This window comes from Sphaeramia orbicularis, chromosome 24, assembly GCF_902148855.1.
Source record: "Sphaeramia orbicularis chromosome 24, fSphaOr1.1, whole genome shotgun sequence".
In the NCBI taxonomy this organism is placed as follows: domain Eukaryota; kingdom Metazoa; phylum Chordata; class Actinopteri; order Kurtiformes; family Apogonidae; genus Sphaeramia; species Sphaeramia orbicularis.
The window spans coordinates 43,142,014-43,169,242 of record NC_043979.1 but is presented as its reverse complement, the minus strand read 5'-3'; the positions used below and the strand labels follow the sequence as shown (position 1 = coordinate 43,169,242).

At 36.4% G+C, this 27,229-nt stretch overlaps 1 protein-coding gene across 1 annotated transcript in view; it reads left to right on the top strand.

Annotated features, from left to right (window-relative positions):
- scara5 (scavenger receptor class A, member 5 (putative)) overlaps nt 1-27,229 on the top strand; it is a 137,974-nt gene that overhangs the window by 93,882 nt on the left and 16,863 nt on the right. Inside the window, exons 10-11 of the mRNA XM_030128938.1 lie at nt 4,490-4,555; nt 26,744-26,932. Of these exons, the coding sequence (XP_029984798.1) occupies nt 4,490-4,555; nt 26,744-26,932 (255 nt within the window). The remainder of the gene's footprint in view (nt 1-4,489; nt 4,556-26,743; nt 26,933-27,229) is intronic.

The following is a 27,229-nucleotide window of genomic DNA, read 5'->3' as shown; positions in this document are numbered from 1 at the left end:
GAGGATGGAGAACAGGAGGTGTTGGCTTAAGGCTTCACTGATCTGCAGGGTTCAACAGGCCAAAAACAAAACATAATGAGATACACCTGCATTAAAGCTGCTGTGTTTTATTGTTATTGGGCAAAACATCCATAACTGTCATATTGTAATTCAGGTGGTTTGAGAGAAAATTAGAATTCTACCCATTTTTCTGGACTCTGTTTATCAGGCTGTAGATAATAACCTCATGATGTTCACTGTGTCCACAATTATTAGGCAAGTTGTATTTTTGAGGATTGATTTTATTATTTAAGAACTACAGCACTCATTCAGTTCAAAATGTTCATAAAGCTCAAACCTGAATATCTAAGAAAGTAAAAGTGAGGTTTTGTCTTTCTTAAGAGAATATCTCAGTGTGCACAATTATTTGGCAAATGTCGATGTGCAAAATTATTAGGCAACTAATTGAAAAATGAGTATTTTCCCATCTCCCTTGTTTATTTTCATCTGTTAAAGTGAAAATAATGAACGAACAACTCAAAATTTACAAAAAAAAAAGCATTTCTATTTTATGTACACAAAAATTTTGACAGCAACCTTACCCCGTAGTTGACTATTTATTATAAAACGTGATAATCTTGTTTTCATGCTTCAATAGTTGAGCTGTTTCAAGATTTTCATCTGTCTGAAGAGGATTTTACAATTATTGGTTTTCTAATTGTTAGTTAAGTCCCTTTTTTAAATCTATTTTATTTGAAGTAAAGAAGCTGCCTAATAATTCTGCACATCTTAATATAGGGTGTTAACATTTTAGGCCATACTGTCTCCTATTATATGAATATATATCACCTGAGAATGACTAATTCTAACAGCAAATTAAATGTATACAGGGTGGGGAAGCAAAATTTACAATGAACATTTAGTTGTTTTTTCTCAGCAGGCACTACGTCAATTGTTTTGAAACCAAACATATATTGATGTCATAATCATACCTAACACTATTATCCATACCTTTTCACAAACTTTTGCCCATATGAGTAATCAGGAAAGCAAACGTCAAAGAGTGTGTGATTTGCTGAATGCACTCGTCACACCAAAGGAGATTTCAAAAATAGTTGGAGTGTCCATAAAGACTGTTTATAATGGAAAGAAGAGAATGACTATGAGCAAAACTATTACGAGAAAGTCTGGAAGTGGGGGAAGCAACAAAAAACGTACCAAAGCTTTTATTAAAGCTCTCAAATCCAAAATCCTAAACGATCCAACCAAATCCATGAGAAAAATGGCAATTGAACTTGAGGTAGACAACAAGACCGTTAGAAATGCAGTAAAATATGATTTGAAGTTAAAATCTTACACAAGAACACCAAAACACTTGTTGACAACAGCAACAAATCCAACTTTAGCAATTTTTGGGAATCATGTTTATGGCCGCCTTCTAGCCCAGATCTAAACCCTCTGGATTCTGCTGTTTGGGGCGTTTTAGAACATGCTACCAATAGAACATCACACAGCAATGTCCACTTTCTTAAAGATACTATTAAAGAAGAATGGGAGAAGTTGTCACCCAAATATTTGAGGAACACTTGCGCAAGTTTCAGGAAGCATGTGAAGGCAGTTATTGAAAAAGAAGGAGGACACAGAATAAAAACATTTTCTATTATGTACATTTTCTTGTGGCAAATAAATTCTCATGACTTTCAATAAACTAATTGGTCATACACTGTCTTTCAATCCCTGCCTCAAAATATTGTAAATTTTGCTTCCCCACCCTGTATAGTTTGAAGTTGGAAAACTTGCATGAATATGATGATATGGCCAAAATACTCATTTGCCTAATAATTGCACACACGGTGTAGATGTAACAGGTTGTGTGTTAAATAGATGATTGACAGCTGTAATGACCAATCACTGATCAGATTCAGTCAAATGAGACTCTTTTGCTCAATACAGACACTTACTGACACCTTCCTAGGCTGAGACTGACCAACAAACCAGTCAGTGCATAAGCCCTATGCTAAGTACCGAAAGTACATGCGAAAAAATGTTAATTTACCAGATCCTTCAAAATAAAAGCAGTGCCATTGTGTTGGTTGCATCTATTACAATGACATATATTTGCATTGACTTTTAATTTGTATGACCTAATGCGGGCTACTCAGGGTCAGCTATCGGGCTGCATGTGGCCTTACAATACCCAGGTCTGATGCAAAGGCAGAACTCATAATGTCATTTGGTGAATAAGGGTACTTATGAGACACAACATTTATCTTTAGCTGAAAAACTAGGAGCCAAAGTGTCGTACATGAATACTGCTGTTGGCTAAGATTGGAAGGTTTATTTCCAAAACATTTACCCTGTTCTGTCATTTAAGACCACCAGTGTGCAGAACTACTTTGCACAGGTTAAAATCTAATCCATGTGCTGTCTATAGGAGCTCTGAGTGTGTTTGGCTTTCCTCTGCTGTGGTTTTGAGTTGTTAAGGATGTGGTCAGAGCGGAGGTGACACCAACAGCCCAGGACGTCACAGACAGGGTGTGGTGAAGTGTTAGTCCCACCTCTGAGGCCTGTAGCGTGTCACCTCCACCATCATTCCTGAAAGTAAAAATAATAAGTCAAATTAAAGGCGGGATAAATGCAGACTCCACGCTGCTCCTCTTATAGCTTCATGGCAAAAACAGACTTGTGGTTTCAAACTTCGTGGCAGAAAATTAGTCACAAATGGCACTGAAACAGATGCTGTCCTGCTTTGGAGGCCGTTCCTTAGAGTTTGGAATAGAGATATATTTTGAAATGAAAACAAAATGGCGAGTATCTGTATCCAGGCCCCTGATTAGAGGGAGGTGTCGTCTGTAAACGTCCCCTAATTTTACAACAACCACAAATGAGAGGATTTCTACTCAGTGATCTAACAGGTTTGCATGGCATTAACTTTTCCACCGTGCAAACATTTATACGCTGTAAATACAATCCAAGAAATTACCCTGGACTTGCATCTTTACTGCAGCCCAAATACTTCGTCTTCCTCTCTTTTCAACTTCATCACAAAACCAGGTTTCAGAGGTGCATTAAACGCCACACGCAGGGTGGTAGCCTTTAATTTTTACACTCTGCGGCCGTAATACAGGCCAATTACAGAGCTGCTGTAGAGCATTCTGCTAAAAATATTCCAAAGGAGCAGAAAAGGCAGGAAATGGGTGTGAGGGGGAGAATAAAACCTGAACCTGTTGATGGTTGAGCTGCTCTTCCCTCTGGCCATTTCTCTCATTTCAGTCTCAAATATTAACTCCTCCATGTGTGTTATATTATCGTGGTTGTCAGTGTATTATACATTAAAATTAGTTCTGTAAGGAGTGCAGGGTTACTGTAAAATCCTGAAAACATCTAACTTCACTTAAGTTCAGACACTACTGGATGTCTCAACAGTTTTTATTTAAAGTCTGATTAAAAATAGAAACTATAGGGAATCATGAAATAACTCATTCCATATCCATGAGTTTTGCTATGTTGCTGTGAGAAGATAAATACACTTAAGGCAGTGTATGAGTTTCATCACAATTTTTTTTTCAAATTTGTAAAACCTGATTGAATTATCAATAGTCTGTTAGTCTTTCCGTGGTTACGCACCTGAATCACTTCCCTCAAGGTGAACAACTTCGAAGATTACTCCATCATAAACACAGTCCACTTGTTTACAATACAAACCAAAACGTCACTCTGGCCTTTTTGGAAATTTTGTGCATTGTGGGAATGGGAATTCCACATAGCAGCAACAAAGATGGCGACCAAGCGACAGTAGTTTCTCATAGATTCGGCAAGAAAATGACCCAGATCGCTACAACATGAAATTATACAGTCTACCAGGGTTGTTTTAAAGAATGAGTACAATCGGTGGATGGAGGTTAAAACGACATTTGGGTTCAGCATTCACCAAGAGACAGTGAAATTGCGTCTGCGTGGAATTCCCATTCCATTGTAATATAGTCCCATATTACAGCCTACATTGTAAAGTGTTATATAGTGTCGGAAAGCTCAGGATCTCAGCTTTCTGATGCCATTTTAATTGTGTGGATAGCTCAAATGGTTCAGGAGTTACAATAATTTGAAAGATGTAAAATGCAAAATGCATCACCGGCAAGATTGCCGTTGTTAAAGGGTTAATAACTAACTTTTCTTGTGCCTATAAGCGTAGTGGTTGGTATGGCATCCACTATGGAAAAGCAGATGTTCAGTTTTATTGGATGAATCCTCTATAGTCAGATCACTGAAAAGGCCAGATGACTTCTGTGAGGCACAACATGTTTTTATCTGCATTTAAGGTGTCAATAAATTATTGTTTTTTAATCATTCAATTATTTAAGAAATGCTTAAACTTTGTTAAGAAAAAGTAATGGGTATTTTCCTCAACTTTCTTCTAGACAGTTTTTATTATTTATTATTTGACATTAATTAATAAGATCGCTGATTTATTGCAGCGTTACATGTGATTTTGTATTTGTTGTTTGTTCAGGTGAGAGAGGCGACCGGGGGATGAAGGGGGAGAAGGGCGATCGAGGAGACAGAGGAGAGAAAACAGGTAAGAGTCATGTTTTATCAACTTATACTTCTATTTTACATCAGTCCATAATATTAAATAAATCATCCATTCCAGAGCTCATTATCCTAAAACCCCTTCATCGTTACATCATTTGTCAGAAGCTTTACAGACAGAAAAAAAACTGTTGCAAAATTACAATGTATGATTAATGAAAATACAATGAAACCTAAACATTCTTGACGAGACCAGACAAGACATCTGGACAATTTATTATATACATCCACCCTCTGGAAGTCCCACTACTATGACAGTAAAAACATTTTATTATTTTTTAAAGACGCTGCCTTGGAGATTTTCCAATCCAAAGACTACTGTTCTAAGTCCAGGAAGTGCTCATTTTCTAACTTATTTTTGTAGAAGCGGAACATTCTTTAACATTTAACAGCATTGAACTGAGGGTTTTTTCTTGTACAAAGAAACACAATAAAAGTCAACACAGTGTAGAATTAAAGTCAATGTCATTTTGCACTAAACAGAAAAACGATCTCTTTACATTAGTCTAGTTTAATTATAATACTAGAAGGGCTCCTAAAATACAAACATCCATGTTGATCCATGATGTTCTCTGAACAGGCCATGCCCTTCTTTTCCTCCAAGTTTCATGAAAATTGGTGCAGTAGTTTTTGCAGAATCCTACTGACAGAAAATCGAACCAACACACAAATAGACACATTAAATATTTTAATGTGCGCTGTTTTTATATTTATTTTTATTTTATTGTATTTCTAATCAAATCTAAATGTATTTTAATATTGTATTTTTTTCAATCAATGTGAAGCACTTTGGGCTACAATTTCTGTATGAAAGGTGCTATACAAATAAAGTTTATTATTATTATTATAGACACAAGCCTACTGGATAACCTACGAGGTGAAAGTGGACCTGACTTAAAGCAAACTTTGCACTGCATGGTTGGAGTTTTACCCCTCATGTTGTAATGCCGAAATACTTGAAATGTATTCTTGCACCTCCACCTGCCAGTGTTTTCTCATCAGGGATGGGGATCGACAAGAATTTAACGATTGAGATTCCATTATCGATTTTATCGATCTGATTCCTTATCGATTCTCATTGGGTGAGGGAATAAAACAGTACAAACAGGTTTGTTTGCATTAACTGTCTTTTATATTTCCATCTCTGCACAGAAAATATAACATATACAGTACAGTATAATAATAACAGATGACGCTGGGCCTTAAGACACTTTACTAATTCCTCTTTGTCTCTTGCTGTTGTGCACCTCATTTTCCTTTACCTACCTTTGGGCCTGGGTGACGCCCTGGTGTTTGCTCTTAGCTCACAAGTGTTGCTAAGTAGCGTATCAACCACGTGACATTCCTGCACATGAATTGCATGCTGTGTGGACAAATGTTTGAGCATATTGGAGGGATTTCCCCCCTTTGAAGAAATGGAAGCTTTGACAGTGTTTCGGTGGCCCTGGTGTCATCTTTTCACGTGAAATATATCCATACTTTGGAGCGTTTCTGCCCCAATGCCATGTTGCTACGTTCTGAACCAAAACAATGCAGCGTACTTGTGACATCATCATGCATGTGCAATGAAGGCGGAATCAGTAAGCAGGATCGTTCAGCAGGCAGGCAAACGATTCCAAGGAATTGAGCCATCCCCATTTCTCATCATGTAACACTCTCAATAGACATGAGAAGGAGGCAACACAGCTACTAGTCCCACTTCCATCATCAACTCAACTGATTTCCTGGAGCTTTTTACTTCCTCTTGGAATCAGACGATCTTTATTTTGACTCTGAAAATAACAAGTTTCTGCAGCTGTGGAGGGATAGAATGTACATTTAACAAAAACAACATTAATATGGTGTGACCGAGTCGGAGCCCAGACCTCAATGCAGTTGAGACTTTATAGCTGGACTTGAAAAGGTGTTCACTCAAAAACCCCATGAAATTTAACAAAGCCTGAGTAGTTTTGCAAAGAAAGGGAAAGAATTTCAGTGTCCAGATGTGCAAATCTGATCTGAGACCTGTCCACACTGGCTCGATGCTGTAATTGCTGCCAAATGTGCATTGACTAAATACTAACTTGAAGTGGATGAATAATTCAGCTGTTATATTATAGTCTTTTCTGTTGATTAGTGTCACAAAAGCCAGATTAACTCAACCAGGATCCAATGTTGTAAAAAAACAAAACCAAAAAACAAATAAAAGGTGTTAATTTCCAAGGGACTGAGGACTATTTATGGGCGCTGCAAAATTAACTGCAACATAAAATGTGAAGGAGTTGGATCAAATAAAACATTCCAAGGTAAATTATATTTCTAATAAGTCATAGTTGGATAAAAATGATGCCTGGTTGCACAGTCACAGTTAAGATAATCCTCCCGAGCACTGCTTCTGTTAATGCAAGTACATATATCAGCACATATGATCCAAAACCAACAGTTTGACATACAGAAACAAAAATTTACGAGCTGATGACTTTATGGGGCTCATACATTTCTGCTGCACCTGATGTAAAGTGCAAAGAGCTGTGGGAAGTTTAAAGGCTCTGTAGATCTGCTTTTCTTTTCAGCGTAATCTCACGGTTTTCTGACGCACAATGAAGAACCACATGGTTTAGCGTACATCAAAAGGGTCTGAAAACTATAATGTGCATGCATATGTGGGTGTGGGATCCTGTGGCCGTAAAATGAAACCTGCTCCAAACCACCAGTCTGGATTCAGGTGGAGAAGAAATATTAATTCCCCCCAAAACCACAAATGCCACAAATGTTTTTGCTCTTGTGTTACATCATCATGGCTGTTGTCCATGTGATGAGCGACGGAGTGGTGTTCGTTCCAGACCGACTCCATGCCTCAAACATCTGAGTCCGGTTTCTGCCCATCACTGAACCGTCAAAGATCAGTCTTTTCTTCACATCATCGACAAGACACGGATGTTTGATGTTTCAGAGGAGCAGAACCTCATACCGTTGGCTTTCTGAAACGTCCAGTTTGTCACATGTGGCTGGACTTATCGTTTACACTTCAAAGCATATGGCAAATACCTGGATGATCGCTGCCAGAACAAACGCAAAGTGACCCCAGGGCGCCCAATCCTCCACACATGTTGAACCTGCCAGACAGGACGACATATGACAGGAAAGATTATGTGACTCTACTGAAAGCCTCACACATGAGTATTTCTGAGCAAAAAAAAGACCAAAAGGACGCCAGAATCTCATCATTTGTGCTTATGTAAGAGAATGATTCATGTGTGTCAGAATCAGGATTGATGTCACTTAAACTGAGTCATTAGAAATTGTTCAAACAAAAACAAAGCATGCATTATTTATAATTAGAAATATATAGTGTAGCCTGTAGAAAGTATATGGGAAAGGGATGTTTCCTCTGCAGGAGAGGAAGACATTCGCTGGGAAACAGTATGGAAGAACTTGCACGACACATCCAAAAACCCTGACCATCAGTTAATACATTTCAAGTTTATACACAGGATGTATTAAACTCCCAGGAAACATCACACTATGAAAATTATTCCATCTCCTATGTGTGACTTATGTACACTAGATACTGTAGGACAATTTATACGTATGTACTGGGAGTGTCCTGAAATGTATGACTTTTGGAAGCAAATTTCTGTCACTTTGAGTGATATGCTGGAGATTAATATCGCATTATCACCATCTTTACTCCTGCTTAATGATGACTCTACCTTAGAACTTTCTCTTCAGCAAAGGCGTATATTATGGGCTGCCCTCACTGCAGCCAAGAAAATGCTGGCATTGAGATGGCAACCACCTCATACTTTATCACGGCAACAATAGATAAATTATTTTCTAGATATAGTTATGATGGAGAGGTCATCGGCCCGGATACATGCAGCCAGTCGAAAAACGCTGAGTATGTGGGATGGTGTTTATTTTATGGTTAAAGAAAGAGTGCAACATAATTGTCTATGACTTTCCTGATCACTTTTCTGTTTATATCTGTAAATTATATTCTCTTTCATCTATATACATGTATTTGTCTTTATTTGTCTTTATTAGTTGGTTTTCGTATTCTGAGATCCAGATTGGGTTGGTATGGGGGTCGCCACTGGTTCTGGGGGTGGTGGTGTTTATACTTTGTGTGCCACAGAGTCTTGTATTATAAAATGTGAATTTCTTTTTCTTTTGTATTGTACTTCTGAGATGCACAATGAAAACAAATAAAAAATTGATCAAAAAAAAAAAGAAATGTATTGTGTAGAGTTACTGAGATCCAAATCTAAACTTCATTAATAAAAATTTCTATTTTCTGTGAAATCTATATTTCTGGGAACTGTGTTAAAATTGAGTATTTTTCATGTGCAATGTATTTCTTGGAATATAAAGAGTAGTATTTCTGCATGTTCATGTGATATGTGAAAATTTTTAAAACATTTTTTAACTTTATCTGTAGAACATTGTGAACATTTTAGACAGAGTGGTGCACAGCAAAGGGTATGAAAATACAGAATAAACCACCGCACCACCCACCACCCAAGGCCAGTCACTCAAAACCCAAATGAAAGACAAAGACAAAGAATTCAACAAAAAAAAAAGAGGTAAATAAAAAAAATAAAATAAATAAGGAAAAATAGTGTGTGTGTGTGTGTGTGTGTGTGTGTACATATACACACATACGTACAGTACATAAATATGCACATATACACATACATAAATATACATATATATACACACATACAGGGTGGGGAAGCAAAATTTACAATATTTTGAGGCAAGGATTGAAAGACAGTGTATGACCAATTAGTTTATTGAAAGTCATGAGAATTTATTTGCCACAAGAAAATGTACATAATAGAAAATGTTTTTATTCTATGTGTCCTCCTTCTTTCTCAATAACTGCCTTCACACGCTTCCTGAAACTTGCGCAAGTGTTCCTCAAATATTCAGGTGACAACTTCTCCCATTCTTCTTTAATAGTATCTTCCAGACTTTCTCGTAATAGTTTTGCTCATAGTCATTCTCTTCTTTCCATTATAAACAGTCTTTATGGACACTCCAACTATTTTTGAAATCTCCTTTGGTGTGACGAGTGCATTCAGCAAATCACACACTCTTTGACGTTTGCTTTCCTGATTACTCATATGGGCAAAAGTTTGTGAAAAGGTATGGATAATAGTGTTAGGTATGATTATGACATCAATATATGTTTGGTTTCAAAACAATTGATGTAGTGCCTGCTGAGAAAAAACAACTAAATGTTCATTGTAAATTTTGCTTCCCCACCCTGTATATTAATTATATATGAATAAATAATATTAAATAAAATAAATAGCAAAAAGTAAATAAATAAGTACACATATATCAATCCTCCAACTCTGAGGAAAGGTCCAGTGAATGTATGTAGTTCAAAAAAGGATCCCAAGTAACTTAAAATGATTTCACCAAACCTTTTAGTGTAAACCTGAGTTTCTGAAGCTTCAGATTATTAAGCACCTCACGAACCCAATGAGAATGTGAAGGCTGACTGGGGAGTTTCCAATTAAGGAGGATCAGCCGACGGGCCAGCAGGGTGGTGAACGCCAAGGCCTGTTTCAGATTTTTAGGAGGTGTTATGTGAAAATTTGATATTTTCAGAAATGGAGCCATCAAAAAAAAAAACAAAACACCAAATTACCACAACTACACAGATAAGGTGTTGTCTGCTCCTGGAGTTTGATGTTCAGTTATTACATTCAAACCGTACAGACTGTAATAATCTGTTCAGGTGAAAAGTTGATTTTTAGTTCAACAACTGCAGTCCAAAAACATGTTCAAGTTTCTCTGTTTAACATCTCTAAAATCACGAGTTTAAACATGACTAACCCTAGTCATTAAATGATGTGGAGAGGTTAAAAATCTTAACTGTTACTTTATTCACTCCAACAATGCAGTGACTGCAAAAACTAACAATATTCAATGTGATTTTACTGGTGAATCTTAAAGGATTCATCAGCCTTTATGAAACGTGGTACATATTTTGATCAAATAGACATTCTTATTAATCAAATATAACCCAAAACTTCACATTTACCCTGTAAAGCTAATCAGGTAATTTTAGATTGATAGGTTTTAAATTTGCTTTTGGAATTCCCTCAGCAACTACAACATAAAGTGGGTTAGATTGACTTAACTGTCAAATATGTGGCTCCAGCTGTTGTTCAACTACAGTCTGGTGGAGATGGTGTGTTTGGAGCCACTTCAGGTGCTTCTCCATTAAATTGTTCTCCTTACTTTTATAGAAAAGTAAACTCCTAGCCACAAATTGACACTATTTTTAGGCTTATAACTAAAATATAGCACCATCTAGCTTCACAAATATTAGATGTTCTCTCTTTATGTATGATTTGTGGATCAGCACAACCATATTTTTTTTTTATTTCTGGGAATCTTTTCATGGTTTTCTAATGTTATAAAATGGCGTTGAATAGTTATGCTTTCATTTAGGATAAAAATCATGAAATATGTCCACCCTAAGCTGAGGTAAAAACCCAGTAATTTCTCCATTAAATCCATGAAAGGGATTTTTCTCCAGTGTATGTAACTGTTACTAAACACCTCATTTTCTTTGTGCTTTTGGATCACTGCAGCATTTTGTGTAATTTTCAGTTGACAGTTGAAGTGTTGCAGGAGAGACTGGAAGTGAAATACTCCGAATTCCCCAAAGGCACATTAACACAATCAGCCTGAAACCTGCATCACTATGAAACACACATTTTCACACACTCAGCTCTTTGCTCTCTGAGGCTGATAGTTATTCTCAAGGGTCTAACCCTAAGTGTAGTGGGTTTAACATTTGACAGACTGTTTTTACAGTGGACCTTAAACTACAGACATCCACAGATAAATGATTTCAGATTTGTACTCACACCCGGTGATTTATTTTCACCTTGGGATTCATGCTTATGAGCTGCGTTATCCTCGTCTATGTGGAGATGCACCTTAAGCCAACATATAAGCTAATTTTGGCGTCTTTGTCCAACACCGATACTACAAAACACAATGAAAAATGAGCTTTAGAATCTGCAGATCTGCTCTTATCAGTGAATTTGCTGAAAATGAACATATTTTTGAGTTTCCCAGTTGAATCTCTGATAAGCCATATCAACACACACCTCCCTCAGTGCTTCTTCCTACACTCCTTCCCATAAATTCATGGATCTGTTCAGCAGTTGCATTGTCACTGTTAATATAACACATTTCATACACATCCATATTTCAGTAGAAAAGGATGTATAAATCCAGTATAATAATAAAATATAGAATATTATCTGATTAAGTGAATATCTAGTTATTGAAGAATGCATAAAATAAGATATTACTGTGTATTGCCCATTTGTAATTATTTAATTAATAAATACGTATATTAATTATACGCTCTTAAGCTGCTCATGTCATGTTATTGTAATGTTTGCTCTTTCAAAGTAAAAGCCCTTCCTACGCACTTCAAAATTTATAATTTCAGTATCATTCCTTCAAAGTTCAGATGCATTGATATTGCCCTTAATAAGATGTAACGACCACAGGGATCACATCAAGAGGTTTCTAAAAATCATCTTGTGACCCCCCGCTGGCGTCCCCCCCACTTTGGTAACCCCTGCTCTAATAAATGAAGGAACTCCGAGACACTGTGAGAGAATTTCTTGCAATTTTCAACAAATATCCAGTTGGACTTGAGTAGAATGTGGCGATTAAAAATTTAAATCACTTACAGTCACACAAGTGTCCAAGTGAAGTGCACTGATGACCCAGTGAGATTTTAAGTCCATAGGGTCAAAGGTCAGCTTCTCTGTGTAGTCACAATATCCTCCAAAAATATTTTACAGGCCATTATTCACTGTCATATCAAGGGTTAAGGACTTTGGCTCCAAAATGAGCTAAATGCGTCAGTATCTTAAAGTTGTAATACAGCTCACGGCCACTAGATGCTGCTCTAAAAGCCCTGTTTTCCATACATTTATATTGATAATCTCTCTAAAATACTAAGTCCGTAATGCTTTTCAGGACTCATTCTGATCTCAGCTGTAAGGTTTCAGACTGATCTCAGGTCAGATAGAAGCTTTGACGTCTGTCATGTCAGGCTTTGATTGACAGGTGTGATTGACAGCTCATTGGCCTGCAGAGTCATGTCTTTCTATTTAAAGGGGTCATATTTTGCTAAACCCACTTTTATTAGTCTTAGGTTCATTTATTTCTGTATTTGGACCCTAATAGTTTATGAAGTTTGAATTTGAACCCTCCAGGTGCTGCAAAGCTATCTTTATATTCATTCTTGCAAAAATCGAGTGGATTTCTACAACCTGTTTCAGCCTCTTCTTAATTTGTTGCGATTTATAACTAGTTACGTCACGACATTTGTACATATAAGGTCAAGACTTCCGACGAACATTTCTTCGAGTACGCCATAATTGTTCATCAGTAGCAGCGGTTGTAGTCAAAACTGAAAATATGTCAAAACTTCGAGCTGATTACCTAAAATGTTCAGTTGTTGGTTGTATTAACAAACACAAGTGGCTGAACAGGACAGAAAGCACAGCCAACAACCTGGAGGGGGCGGGGCCTGAAGTGGCTCATTTGGATTTAAAGGGCCAGCACTCAAAACCACCTTTCTGGTGTCATTACTCAGAAATAGGGTTGAAGATGGACCTGTGGAGTTGAACGAATGAAGAATTCAGACCCAAACATAGCATTTACAGTTTATGTAGACCACAGGGAAATGTTTTAAAATGAAGAGTTCTATTTAAAAAAGCAAAATATCACTCCTTTAAAATAAAACACATTTTTCCTGACAAACAGCTCCACCATTGCTGTAGTTTATAAGTTACACTAAGACTGTGGCGTGACTTTGTTATGAAGTACTTAGTATTAGCTCACCCATGATGCCCCTTTTGTGTCATTTCCAGCCTCAAAAAGTCAACATGGTGATGGCAAAAATGCAAACTAGTGGCTTCAAAACATCTGTTTGGATGAGAAGGATGACGTGTACTCCATCTGCTCATTATCAGTCTGTTGTCATATTTCAGGAACAGAAGAACAGACTGTGTCCATATGTCACATTTGCTCCGATACTGAATTGTTGACACTAATCTTCGTTGTCCACCTTGACTGAATAGATCTTCTGTGCTTCTGGGTGGAACATGTGTGTGAACAATTTTTTAGCTTCTTTTCCATATTTGAAGCATTATCTACTGTTATGGTTGCAACTTCAATCAGAATCAACTTTATTGGCCAAAAATGTCAATACATATGAGGAATATGGGCATTTTTTTGTTCCTCTTAATGATGTCACACTCTTTTCCAATAGAATACACCACAACAGTTAAATCATATTATACATTACTATGTCACAAATCAACTATTGACATGTCTGGATGTAAAACTCCAATTTATACAGCTACAACATACATAATGTATGTACATGTATTTACGGTTTCCAAGTCTTTGATGGTTAAACAGAACAAACAAATGCACTCGGAGAAATTTAATCTGATTTTATTCTTTTCTAATTTCATGAACACACAGTTAAACAAACACACATGCTGCAGCCACAACAAAGCAGTGACGTGAGTCTTTTAATTTCATTTGGAGATGTCGTCTTAACAATGAGGCACAATGTGCTCGTCTTTAAAATGGGAGATTTTGCAGCATTGATCCAAAATAGAGGTTTGGACAACATTCATCAGACCCTTGAGGTACATCCTTGTTTTATTTATTACCAGAAAATCCCATGTAAACGCATCATCCTGCAAAGAGTGTTCGATCCTGATAGTTTTAAACCTATTTCAACAGACGTGACCCAAAGAAAGATGTCAGTTTTAGTTTGAGAAACCTAAAAGATTAAATCAACTTTACAGTGTAGCTCAGATTAGATGGATAAAGGAGACTTATGGTAATTTTAAAGCATATTTTCTTAGACTTCAACATCAAAACAAAGCAAAACTTCCCAGGGTTTTTCTTGCCTCTCTGTGAATTTAATGCAGTTATCGATGCAAAAGTCGGAACATTAAAAACACTGGAGCTGTTTCAATCTCAGCCGCTGCCAAATTCTGAGCGTGCACTGGCCAAGAAAATGAAATTAGAGGCAAACAAATTACACAAAACGAAAAGAAGAGACAACAAAGGCAACACAAGAGACTGGGAGAGAATAACACTGGAGTTTTAGGGGAATATTTGGAGAACATAAGGAGCTAGTTAGACGTTGTCCCAAAGCCATTCTGTCCATCCAGCCCTTCCTGCCAGATAGACGTTCGTAATAAGCTATCAGTCCATGTTCTGGCCTTCTTCAGGTATTGACAGTCTGTAGTTCCCCTGGTCTCTGAGGCTTGAACCACTTGGATGACGACCAGCTCTTGGACCTCGCCCGACTACTTCTCTCCTGACAAAAACAGTCATTATATCTCACGCAGCTCACATTATTTTCCCCAGTTTTGCTGAAAAGGTACACGATTGTTATGAAATGTAAAATTTTATCCAAATAAGAGAGAGTATGAAAGGTTAAGGTGGATGTTTGAATCATCAAGATGCAGAGAGACAGGATAATTTAGGAGCCATAAAACTATATTTTTGCAGAATTATTAATTTTGACAGTTCTCTTATGGTGAGTGTTTTGTTTTTTTTTTTGAAGTGAACTGCATTAGTTTGTGGTTTGGTATAAACTGTTATCTGATTTGGGCCCAGAAATGAAGATGATTGTTCTGTTATTTAAACCTAAATTTGCTATTATGTACAATATGCATGTAAACTAACAAGCAGGGTGTACGAAACAAGATAAAAATGATGTAAAAGATGCAACAAAATATAAAAAAACACAGGATAAAAATGATGTGAAAGATGCAATAAGACATACAAGACACAACAAAATGAGAAAAAATAAATGAAACAAAATAAATGCATGAATGAATAAGATAAAAAAAAGATTGAGCAATATCTCACAAGACATTATTGACCTTTATAATGCCTCTGGAGTGCTTCTCCCAAGTATAGAAACAGCCACAGCAGGTGTTATTCCAGATCTACAATGTCCAGATGTATTTAAATTTCTAATAAACTTTCCCTCATAAACAACATTTGTGAGTCTGTCAAATTTTACAAGAGGCTGGAGGGACACAAACTGATGCAATCTGAATTTGTGAAAAATATTCAACTTTGAAGTTTTCCAACTAAAGAGAACATTGTCATCGCAGATGTTTTTCTTAATTTTGCCTTTGCTAATTTGTGTGTCAGCTCGTCTCTGTGTGATTGAGCGTGAGTCAGCTACATTATTGTGACATGTATGAATTCCTGAACATGCGGTCGTGGAAAAAATTATTAGACCACCCTTGTTTTCTTCAATTTCTTGTTCATTTTAATGCCTGGTACAGCTAAAGGTACATTTGTTTGGACAAATATAATGATAACAACAAAAATAGCACATAAGAGTTTAATTTAAGAGCTGGTATCCATCCATTTTCCATGTTTTCTTGATAATAACCAAAATCACTTCAGTTCTTACATCAATATCTATCGCATTGTACTGGCAAAAACAGTGCTTTTAGGCATTCCATGTTTACTTTTCAGTCTGTTTTAGTCATATGATACACACAGGAGTTAGGACTGGATTGCATAACCATTGTTTTTGATGACTTTGATAGTCTAATAATTTTTTCTGCGACTATAACAAAGTACAGCCCTTTGGTTCACATCATGTCGATAGGTGGCATTCTTACACCAATTACACGGGTCTACAAGTAAAATCCCTGCAGAATTAAAGTAGTGAAACTGAGTTTGAGTCACTGATAAAGAAAAATTAAGTCCAAATGCTGGTTGGCTGTAGTTTCCAAAATACAGTCTTGGGTCAAAATGGGAAATTGTGTGAATTAATAATAGAATTGGTTTTACTCCAAAGGAATGTTTATATCAGAGTAACCAGATCTACTTCAAAACACTGTACATTTCAACACATTCACTTTACAGAGCCTTTATACTGGAACATTTATAAATCTATTGTATAAATGGACATAAACTTATATATGTGTAATAACACTTCATCATATACACTGAAAATATCAGCAAACTAACAGATTTGTCTTTTGTTTTCTGATTCAATTAAAGTATGTGGGTGGAATTTATCTTATCTTATCTTACCTTATTTTACCTTATCTTATCTTTATCTTATCTCTAATAAATTGTAGACCGGTATTATTTATCATTTCGTACTATGTTTGTCCTTCCAGAACACCATAGTTTGATCATTTATGTACAGCAGGACACCATGTTCATCAAGTTTACTTCAGGCTGTAAATCTTTTAACTACAAATCAGACCAGTTTGTGGATTGTCTCCGTTTCTGCTTTTCCTTCTGTCTCCTTACATCACAATGGCCACCCCTCACTTCAGACAAACAGAGTACACGTATGTCCTGTAAGGAGGTAAACAACTACAACATCAACAACAACAGGCATCCTCCTACTCTTAGGGTTGCACATACATAAAATAATCCCCTTTAATAACGCCTGTTATCATGCAGGTGCCCTGATATCTGTTTTACAGGTGAAGCACTCAGACTGAGTGACCCTTAAATGAAACCATGGGTGTTTTTTGGAAGATTCTGTTACTGATAAGAAGTGATCACTACTCCAGCAGAATCTGTTCCTGTAGCTCCAACTCTACCTTCACTCAGGATGTTTGGATATTTTTCGATCCGATAAATGCTCTCCCCTTTGTTTATCCCTGACTATTCAGGCATCCCAGGACACAGCAGCTGCAGTAGTGGAAAAAAGTGTCTGGACACCCTTAAAATTTTACGCAGTCTCAAATATTATCATGAAATATTTGCAGAATAATCTTTTTTGTGTTTCAAAAGGTGTGGCTGCATCAGACATACACAAATTGAAATGTTTCTTTGTTTGTTATTAATAAGAAAATAACAAACTCGATTCTTGAGAGTTTCAACATGTCATGTCCTGGATGTATTTCATTATACACTGAAACATCTAGTTTTGACCTTGATGGAGTAGAGCATGTGCAGAAGGGACCATGTGGGTTTGGAGAATGGAACAATACTTGGTAGATTTCAGTGACTTAATTTAGATTCTTAATGCAGTATTTATTCAAATGCATGGGGTGTCCAAAAACGTTTTTCCACCACTGTATCCACCATCTTCAATTTTTAATCAAAACAACCAACAAAAAAATCCAAACCTGGAGCACCTTAATGATAAAGATTAGTCATCGAACAACTCCCCCACTGACTCTTGCACAGTAAAGTGATCATTTAAGGTTATTGTTCTGCTCATTAATCTTCAGATTTCTTCATTTTCTGGCAAAGCAGAACAAACACTCCACCACCAGAAAGAACATAAATCAGCATATTTCAGATATGTTGCAGTCAGCTCTTTAGGGGAAAGATTTGAAGGTCTATAGAGTTTGGCGGAATGTTTCTGATTATCCCTGAAGTGTACACGTGCTGCCTGAGGCCCTCCTTCTTCCTCCTCCTCCTCCTTTCCCCAGAGTTACTCATTTGCGCAGTGGGGAGACTCAGACATCTAACAGGGAAGAGAAAAATCAAGGGTATCATAGAGAAATATGGGAATTAAGACAGAGATGTGAGAAAGCAGTGAGTCATGTCTCAGGGATGTTTAAACATCTGTATCCTGAGAGAAATTGCCTTTTCTTCTCCACAACACACAAATAAGCTGATAAGATAATAGATATGTGCAGCTGTAGAGTGTCAGATACTTCAGTTTTTCAGTTTTTTTCTATCTATACTGCTCTAAAACTCACCAAACAACAAAAATTACCGTAGAAGAAGACTAAAATACTTTACATCTGATATAAAAAATACATCCACAGTGACAGTTTTCTATTAAATTCCAAATTGAGTGTGAAGAAGAGGTTGTGCCTTCAGTTTAGTGCAGTAGGTAAATGCATAAGCTGCGAGTGTTAACGCTTTCAGAGATGGTGTTTCCAGAATCACTGTTAGTGTTAAAATGTTCTAAAGAAACTATAATAAAACCCTCATAAGGAGTATAAATTATAGTTTTTTTTATCCTCATGCCAGCCCTCAGAGTCTACATTGAAAAAGTAAAAGACTCCAAACAAATAGTTTCAACATCTGTTTGAGGTAATTGAAGATTCAATTACTCATCTCTTGTTTAAAGCTGAGTCTGTGCTTTTGTGTCGCTCTCGACTTCTTCTGTTTCAGCATTTTTTTGTGTTTCTAGCGAAGAGGTTGAAAGTTCGTCTAATTTCTGCTGAAGAATATGATTCAATATGTGCAGCAGATATGATAGTATAATGTTATGGTAGATATTAAATTATGATGGGCTAGTGAGTGCATAATGAGAGTGAAATTGTACAGAGTTAAAATTTATGATGGTCTGATGAGACTAATATCCTGTCTAGATAATGTGTCTGGCTTAACTCTCCAGCACTTTCAGCAGCGTTGCGGTGTGTGTGTGTGTGTGTGTGTGTGTGTGTGTGTGTGTGTGTGTTTACCTACCTTCGTCATTTCCCTTCTTCGTTGTGAAAGGTGATAAATCAAGTCAATTATGAGTACAGCTGCTGCACAATTTCAGACGATCCAGACACAAACGCACACTCCTTATACTGAAAAAAACACTAACGTACAACTGAGTTATTATGTTTACAATGGACGACATTAGGTGAATATATGTAGTGCAGTCGCTGGTTGTCAGAGGAAAAAGCGAAAGAAAATGTGATGTATTAACCCATTAACACCCAGTGCTGCTTTTGTGTCAGTTCCCAAATGAAATTTTCTTCAATATCTAACCTTTCTTAAGTGATTTATCACCATTTATTATAATATTATCCTCTGTATTTTGTATTTTACCAACATAAATCGAGTGTTTTCCTATATTTAATTAATTGATCATGTAGATGTTCATAAAAGCTCAGATTAAAGTTGAGTGTTATTGTATCAAAAACAGAGAAAACTGAAAGAAAAAGTGACTATTTTAGGTGAATATATCATTAACTCTACATAAACCAAGCATTTCCATCCATTGTCATTTATTAGACTCCATGGGTTTTACTGGTGAATCAATGTTGTAGAAGATGACGGTGTTTTAAGTGTAACTACGGAGCCTCTGAACGTCCAAATGGGTCATATCTGATGACCATGAAAAGACGACAAACTGTATTTTACACCAATTATTTACATGTATTGATAGGATAAGTGGATCAACAAGTATTAAACAATTTAGATCATTAGATGTTTTTGGTTGGTCATAGATGTTTGGTGGGTCTTTATGGGTTAATTAAGGTTCTGAGTAATTTTATGAGATGCAGAGGTAAAGATGTAACAACTTTAAAATAATGTAAAACAGATCGAAGATGCAACAGAATGAAAAAGATGTAGAAGTAAAAGGATGCAACATGTTATAAAAGGCACAAGATGAAAATGATGTAAAAGGTGATAATTCAAATGTATAGCAAGTACCTTGTTGTGTTTATTGCTGTGAATTCAACCTCTGATTTCTAAGCTAAAGTTAGTCTTGCACTCTGTGTCTACCTTAGAGGAACTGAAAAGAGTGTGTGAAGAACTTGAGAGTGAAGAAAAGGGTTTTTATGCAAAAGCTCAAAGATGTACGAACTGTTGGGTGCAGCAAAGGCTTTATAACTTAAAGATGCAACAAGATGTAAAAGATGCTAGATGAAAAATTATATTAACCCTTTCATGCAGTGTTCACTCCAGTGGACAGTTCTTCTCCAGCTGTTCTCTTATATATTCATGGGTTTAGTTGTTTTAATTCCATGTCCTCCCAAGACCCAGCAGTGCATTTTTGTCCTCTGTAGGGGACAAAAGTTTGACAATTTCACTAAAAAAATACTGAAGGACATTCCATTAAAAAATAAATAAATGAAAATAATTTTTAAAATGTATCTGGAAAAAACTGTTGCATTATGCAGTTTCCAATCAAGATGACTGTTTAATGTAAAAAAAAAAAAAAAGTTAAAAATGTTCACTTTCCTGGGTCTCAGGAGGATATCAGCCAACACAGTGGACGCACATGCATCATCTACGCTGACATTCAGAACATTAATGTAACTTTACTGTTCTTGATAAACCTGATCTGCACTAACATGTTTGAGTGGAAATCAACTGCTAATTTTCTCAAACAAAAAGTTTTTTTTTTTTTTTGCTTATTATCTCCATAACTAGTATTAGAATATGATAAAATGTGGGAAAACATGAGATTAGCTGCATTAAAAATATACATATATTTCATAGTTTTCACACAGTATATCACTTTATGATGATGGGTTTTAAATATATGTTTCTTTGCTTCAAAAATGAAATGCATGCTGTCCAGCTGAGTGGACATTTTTGTAACTCTGTGAAAAATAGATAAATTAAAAAAATTCAATCGCATTGTTTTTTTCATGCCTAAATAGGAATAATAACACTCAGGAAAAAAAATCTTGATTAAGGTTCTCATAATTCATGCATGTAAGGGTTAAAGATGCAAGAAGATGTAAAAGATAAAAATGATGAAATTGATGTAAAAGATGCAAGAAGATGCAAAAGACAAAACAAAATTTTAAAAATTATGTAAAAGATGAAACAAGATGAAAAAGACCAAATAAGCTAAAAATCATGTAAAAGATGGACAAAAGATATGAAAAGATGTAATGACAAAAACAGTTTAAAAGACTAAATTAGAAAAAAGACTTTCCAACACTGTTTTAATGGTGAAAGAGTGAGTTAATGTTTTGACTTTTTGCCAGTTTAAGATGTATTTGTGTAAATTCAGGTCCTGAGGAGATATCAAATGGATTTATTTGGGTCTCGAGCTGAACTGCTTTAGTGTGCAAAACTCATTTCCAGAATAAAACCTGACAAACAAACACATGTTTGCAAATTCACTGCAATTCAACAACAAACAGTGTGGTTTACAAATACAAAACATTTCAGACAAACACACAACTGGTGTTAGAATCAAATACAACGTCTATCCAATGTGATTATATTGACAGTTTTCTCACAGATGACCAGAGTAATACGACCTCCAGGACAACAGGTGGCGCTGTGGGTCAGTTTGAAGGACTCTATATTTGTATCTGATGCATAAACATTTTTACTGTGTTAGTTTGGCTGAAATTTGGCTCCAGAAACAAACATTACAACCAAGAAGAAGAAAATAAAGACACATCAGCTATGTTTAGTGTGGAAGTATCTGATGTTTGGAGTAGATGGGAATGTTTTAATTGTTCTCTGAGATGGATTAAAGCAACCGCACTGACGAAAGCAAATGTGTGGAGGAAGTGTGGAGCGGTTCGCCTGTGGTCAGGAATTAGAACAGAACCAGCAGCTTGAAGCCACCGGAGTCTGGTGCTAACCCAGAAAATATGAACACAGCAGGGGTTAGTCGTACATTTGTGCTCAGAGCCATATTTTGATATGTCTGATGATACTGTGTTGACATGGGGAAAGCTTCTCATTAGTATGTTTGACTAAAGTCTTCCTGTGTTATGGTGTTTTCTGCAACTGAAAGCTGAAAATGAGTCATGATTCATTCAGATATGTCACATCACCTATAACATGACACATAGTTTATCTGTAGGTTACGTAGATACGTATAGTGTTGTGCAGTTCCTTCCAAACTGTAATACTCCTGAATTACTTTTGAGTTACATACAGACTCTCATCCTAAATGTCATGTCATACCCCACCCCACCCCCCCTCAAAAAAAAAACAAAAAAAAAAACAAGAGATAGGAGATAGACACATAAATTTGCACCCCGAAGTACATGTGGACCGATATTACGTAACGCTACGGTCTACGATGTTTGAATCCCAGCAGGAGCACTTGCATTTTTTTCAACATTTTATATATTCAAACGGGGGCATAGCACCGATAAATCTGCAATCTATAAATAATTCTAACAAGTCATAGAAACGTTAGCTTACCTTGTCATCGCTGATCAAAGGGAACGTGCTAACTAGCTTCTTGAAAGCAGGGTTAGGGTGAGTAATGAGTATACGTCCATGTGGCCAATGGACTGTCTTCTGCTGTCTTCACCCATTGGCTGAACAACAACAGGAAACAGAACTTTCCTACTGCATTTTTTATTCCTGAAGGTCTCACGGTCTTGCTGTTTTTTTGTTGTTGTTTTTTTTTTCCATTTGGGCAATTAAATTGTGGGCAAAAAGTGTGTTGTAACGCACATGTACCGAGTAAAATATTACTGAAAACTGATTACACTACTACGTTACAGCAAAAAAAAAAGTAATCTGTTACTGTAATGCATTACTTTTGTAATCCGTTACTCCCAACACTGTAAATAGACATGTTTTTTTTGCATCAGGTGAAGAAAAAAAATCATTAACGAGGTTCATAGATTTGCAGTGGCTCAAGTTTTTATTGGATGAAATATAGCGGTGTCTGGTGGATCTGGGAAGGAACAGACCCTGAGGTGACCAGAAGCTGGAGGGGGAACACAGTGTGGAACTTACAACAGAAAACGAATGAGAGGAAGATGAAAATCAGGGTCAGAAAGGTGCACCAGGGTATCAACAAAGTGTGACAAAATGATGGGAAAGAAATATAGTATATTGGTCTTCAAAGGGTAGGAAGGGAGCATGGGGAGGTCATGAGTTTGGGTCAGGGGTGGAGCATATTTATCAGAAAGCCAATGAGCAACAACCTGACAGTAAGGAATGTTTTGACCAAAAAAAAGTCGGTCCTTAGTAAGATGAAAGGGGCTAAAATCTGAGTCATCAGCCATAACATTCTGACCACTGACAGGGTAAATGTTAATAATATTGATTATTTCATTACATTGGTACCTTTCACTATGTTGGATAGACAGTATTAGGCAGCAAGTGAACATTTAGTCCTTGAATTTGATGTGTTGGAAGCAGCAAAATGATCAACGAAAGGAACCGAGTGACTTTGACGAGGTTCATATTGTAATGGTGACTGGGTCAGAGCATCTCCACAACTGTAGGTCTTGTTGGATGTTTGTGGTCTGGCATGACTTGACTCATTTTCCTGTAATTACTATGTTTAACATGATGTTTAAAGAGTCTTTTAGCTAGGAGGTCTTCCATCTCTTACACTCTGTTAGCTCTGCATAAGTGCCGTAGTTAGATCTGGAAGCATCCACTATCATTCTGGCATAGGGATAAAAGTTTATATGTAGTGTATCTGCAAATTAATGTTGAGAGAAACGTTTTGGCAAATTTTGTTTTGTGCAAATGAGAAGGAAACTTGTAGTATTAACCCTTTAACAACAGCAGTCTCTCCGGTGCTGCATTTTGCACTTTACAGCATTCAAAGTACTGTAACTCCTGAACCTTTTGTGCTGTCCACAAAATTCAAGCAGCATCAGAAAGCTGAGATCCTGAGCTTTCCGACACTATGTAACACTTTACAGCAGCAATGTGGGACTCTATTAAGAGAAGAAAGGAATTGTTTCAGAGACTTCCACACAGACTAAAAAACACCTGGAAATAACAAAAAATATGAAGCCATAATATGGATACTGAATGTTCAAGACCAAAAAGCATGTTTGAGCAGATGTAAAATAGTTGAAAGTTTATTTCTGCAATCTGAGAAAGTTTTATTATGGACATTTACAGTTGTTTTTGATAATAAATATGCTAAAAACTTCAAATCTGTTTTTTTGTTTTTTAATAAAACTCACAGTTTTAAGCATTTATTATTTATAATAATGATAATTAATGGCCAGATATTGAAAGTTAAGTTCTTCCTGAAATCAAAGGTGCAAAAGAATTGGCAAAAAAGACGTTTTCTGACACTTTCATTGCAAAGAAAACATGCAGACAGCTAGGTGGCCTGTTGTAATGGAAGTCTTAAAAGGGTTGACAGTAAAACATGCATGTTTGTCAAACCAGGCCATTTTCAGGATGTAGTTGCAGCTTGGAGATTGTTGTTCTTTTACATTATGAGGATGACTTTACAAAACTTTAATGCACAGTTAGTGGAAGTAAGAACAATGACAGTCCTGGAGATATTCACCTCTATTCCAGCAGAATACTTCTAGTGATTACCAGTTACAAACATTGCCGTCTTCATCATTCGCTTCCGGCTCCAAATTAATCCAACAAATTCCAAGAGGAAATGAAATGAAAAATGTGAAATCCTTTCTACTGATCCCTCAGGCGTTGTTACAACCACAGAGATGGACCAAAACAGACTAATAATGTGGTAAACATTAAGTCCAATGTCCTGTCGTCTCTGGTGAGTATTGTGCAGACAGACGTGGTTGAAGCCTCTGGAGATGAGGATGAAGGTCCTGCTGTTTTGTCTGGAGCCTTGTGGTGACAGAACAGCCATCGTCACATTGTCAGAGGGAGGAATGTAAGCCTCGATGGTGTGCGAGAACTGCTGCTGCTCATTATCTGGGATGGAGACACATTCCTCATTCACAATGTGACTGAAGGCCTGTTTATTGGCAAGAATCTGATGTTAGGACGCATCATGATGTAGAGATTATTATTCAGAACATGGGGTGATATTATACTGCAGCTTTATTAAATCTAACTATAACAAACCTGTAATTATACAAAGATCACACCAATTTATGCATCAAATCTGAGTAGAAAAAGTTGCAGGTTAAAACATTGCATCATCCTACAGTTTAGACACAACAGTTCAACCCCCATCTCATGTAATGTATTAATTAAAAGTCGGTATAGAGGCTTTAAATTCAATACACACAATTACAAAGCATTATACCATAATACTCATGCACAGATATTTTCTTAAACTTCTTGCTCCTATTTATTGATGAGACATCCTTCTTTCAGTTATGTTCACAACAAAACTAACAATACTACAATGATAATACTTTTGTGTCATCAGTTTTTCTTCTTATAGTCACCTGTTTTAACAGTTGGTTAATATAATACTGTCTTATAATCCTCATTATGTCAGCTGATAGTTTACATTGTAGATCTGTTAGCTTAGCTCTATTTTTAGACAGAAAACGGCCACAGTAGAACCACAAATCACCTCTGTTTTCTGTTCGGTTTGTGTTGTCAGTAGCTGAACTAAAGATATGTTTGGAATCTAAGAAACACAGTCAGAACTGTCACAGTTTAGTCTGAACCATGGATCAACAAACAGCAATTTAGCAAAGACAAGAACATCCCATAATAACTTTATACCTTCATAAGCCTCATAATCAACCTCACCCGTGTAGAAGAAACACTGATATTTCAAAATCAAACTCCATTCTTTTCATTTACAGCTGTGTTCAGTGGAGAAAACAACAGTGATTCTACTTTACTTTCACTGACTCAAACAGCTGTTTCTTAGAGGTTCATCATTCATACCTTTACAATCCAATACATTGGCATCTACGGTAGAACTTCACAGCTCCTAATTCTAAACACTATAATGATAATATTAGGTACTTTTTTTTTTTACATTTGAAGGTAGAAATACTACAAGGGCCGTTCAATAAGTTCATGGCCTCACCCAGAACAGAATAACACAGACTGATAATTTATATTTTATTTTTCAACATAATCTCCATTTACAGCAATGCACTTGGTCCATCGATGTTCAAGCATCACTATCCCATCACGAAAGAATGTAACATCCTGTATTATAACAACCAGTATTTCTGGGTGAGGCCATGAACTTATTGAACGGCCCTCGTACATATATCACCTTTAAATGAATGAAATGCAACAACAAAAGTCACATCTCATCTTCCATATCTTTTCTTTTTATGTGCAGCTGCTTATTTTATTTTATTTTATTTTATTTTATAAGCTCATAAGTGCATACACTGAAGTCTGATTCATTTCCAGACTTTACTTCATGATGTTCTGATGAAGATCAGAGAGAAAAAACTTTAAAAAAAAACTTTACTGTTGGAAACAACCTCAGAAAATTCCAAAAAAGAGTCCCCTCATTCTGAACAGTGTTTATTTTTCTTGCCCATGTCTGTGGTTTCTGGAAAATATTCTTTTCACTTCGTGTTGGTTGGATTTGCAGGTCCACACCAGCCCATGGCAGATGCACAAACTGTTCTTATTTCTGCTTAAACAATAACGACTTCAGTCTCAGAACATGCTTTTAGCTACCTCATGTTATTATATTTAATACATGAAAAACTTTACAAGTATGTGTTCAAATCTGCTGTTTTTTTGTGCATTATTTAAGTTGATGTATGTTTTTCATTTGATGTTGCAGTGGAGGAGACTCTGGTCCGGCTTGTGAACGGTTCAGGTCCCCATGAGGGTCGTGTGGAGGTTTTCCATGAGCGGCGTTGGGGGACGGTGTGCGACGACGTCTGGGATAAAAATGATGGCAATGTTGTGTGCAGGATGCTGGGATACAGAGGAGCCACTGAAGTCCATAAGACCGGACGCTTCGGACAAGGTACGACACTGACACACATTTAAACAGATCAACATCAAAACCACTACAGCCAGTACAGTTTGTTTTTGATGAATAAATATAATTTCACAATACATGACTAAGGCTACTACAGTAAAAATGTACAAAATAAGGTTCTAGGTGGTTCTGATATTTTCTATGTTGGATAGAGGAGACAGTTTCACAGTATTGGGTTTTCTGAACATAATAAAACTCAACAGCTGAAGATCTTTAAGGAAATATTTTGCTGAAATTCTATAAATTGCTTGAATGAGATGAAATATTATTATAGGATTTTGA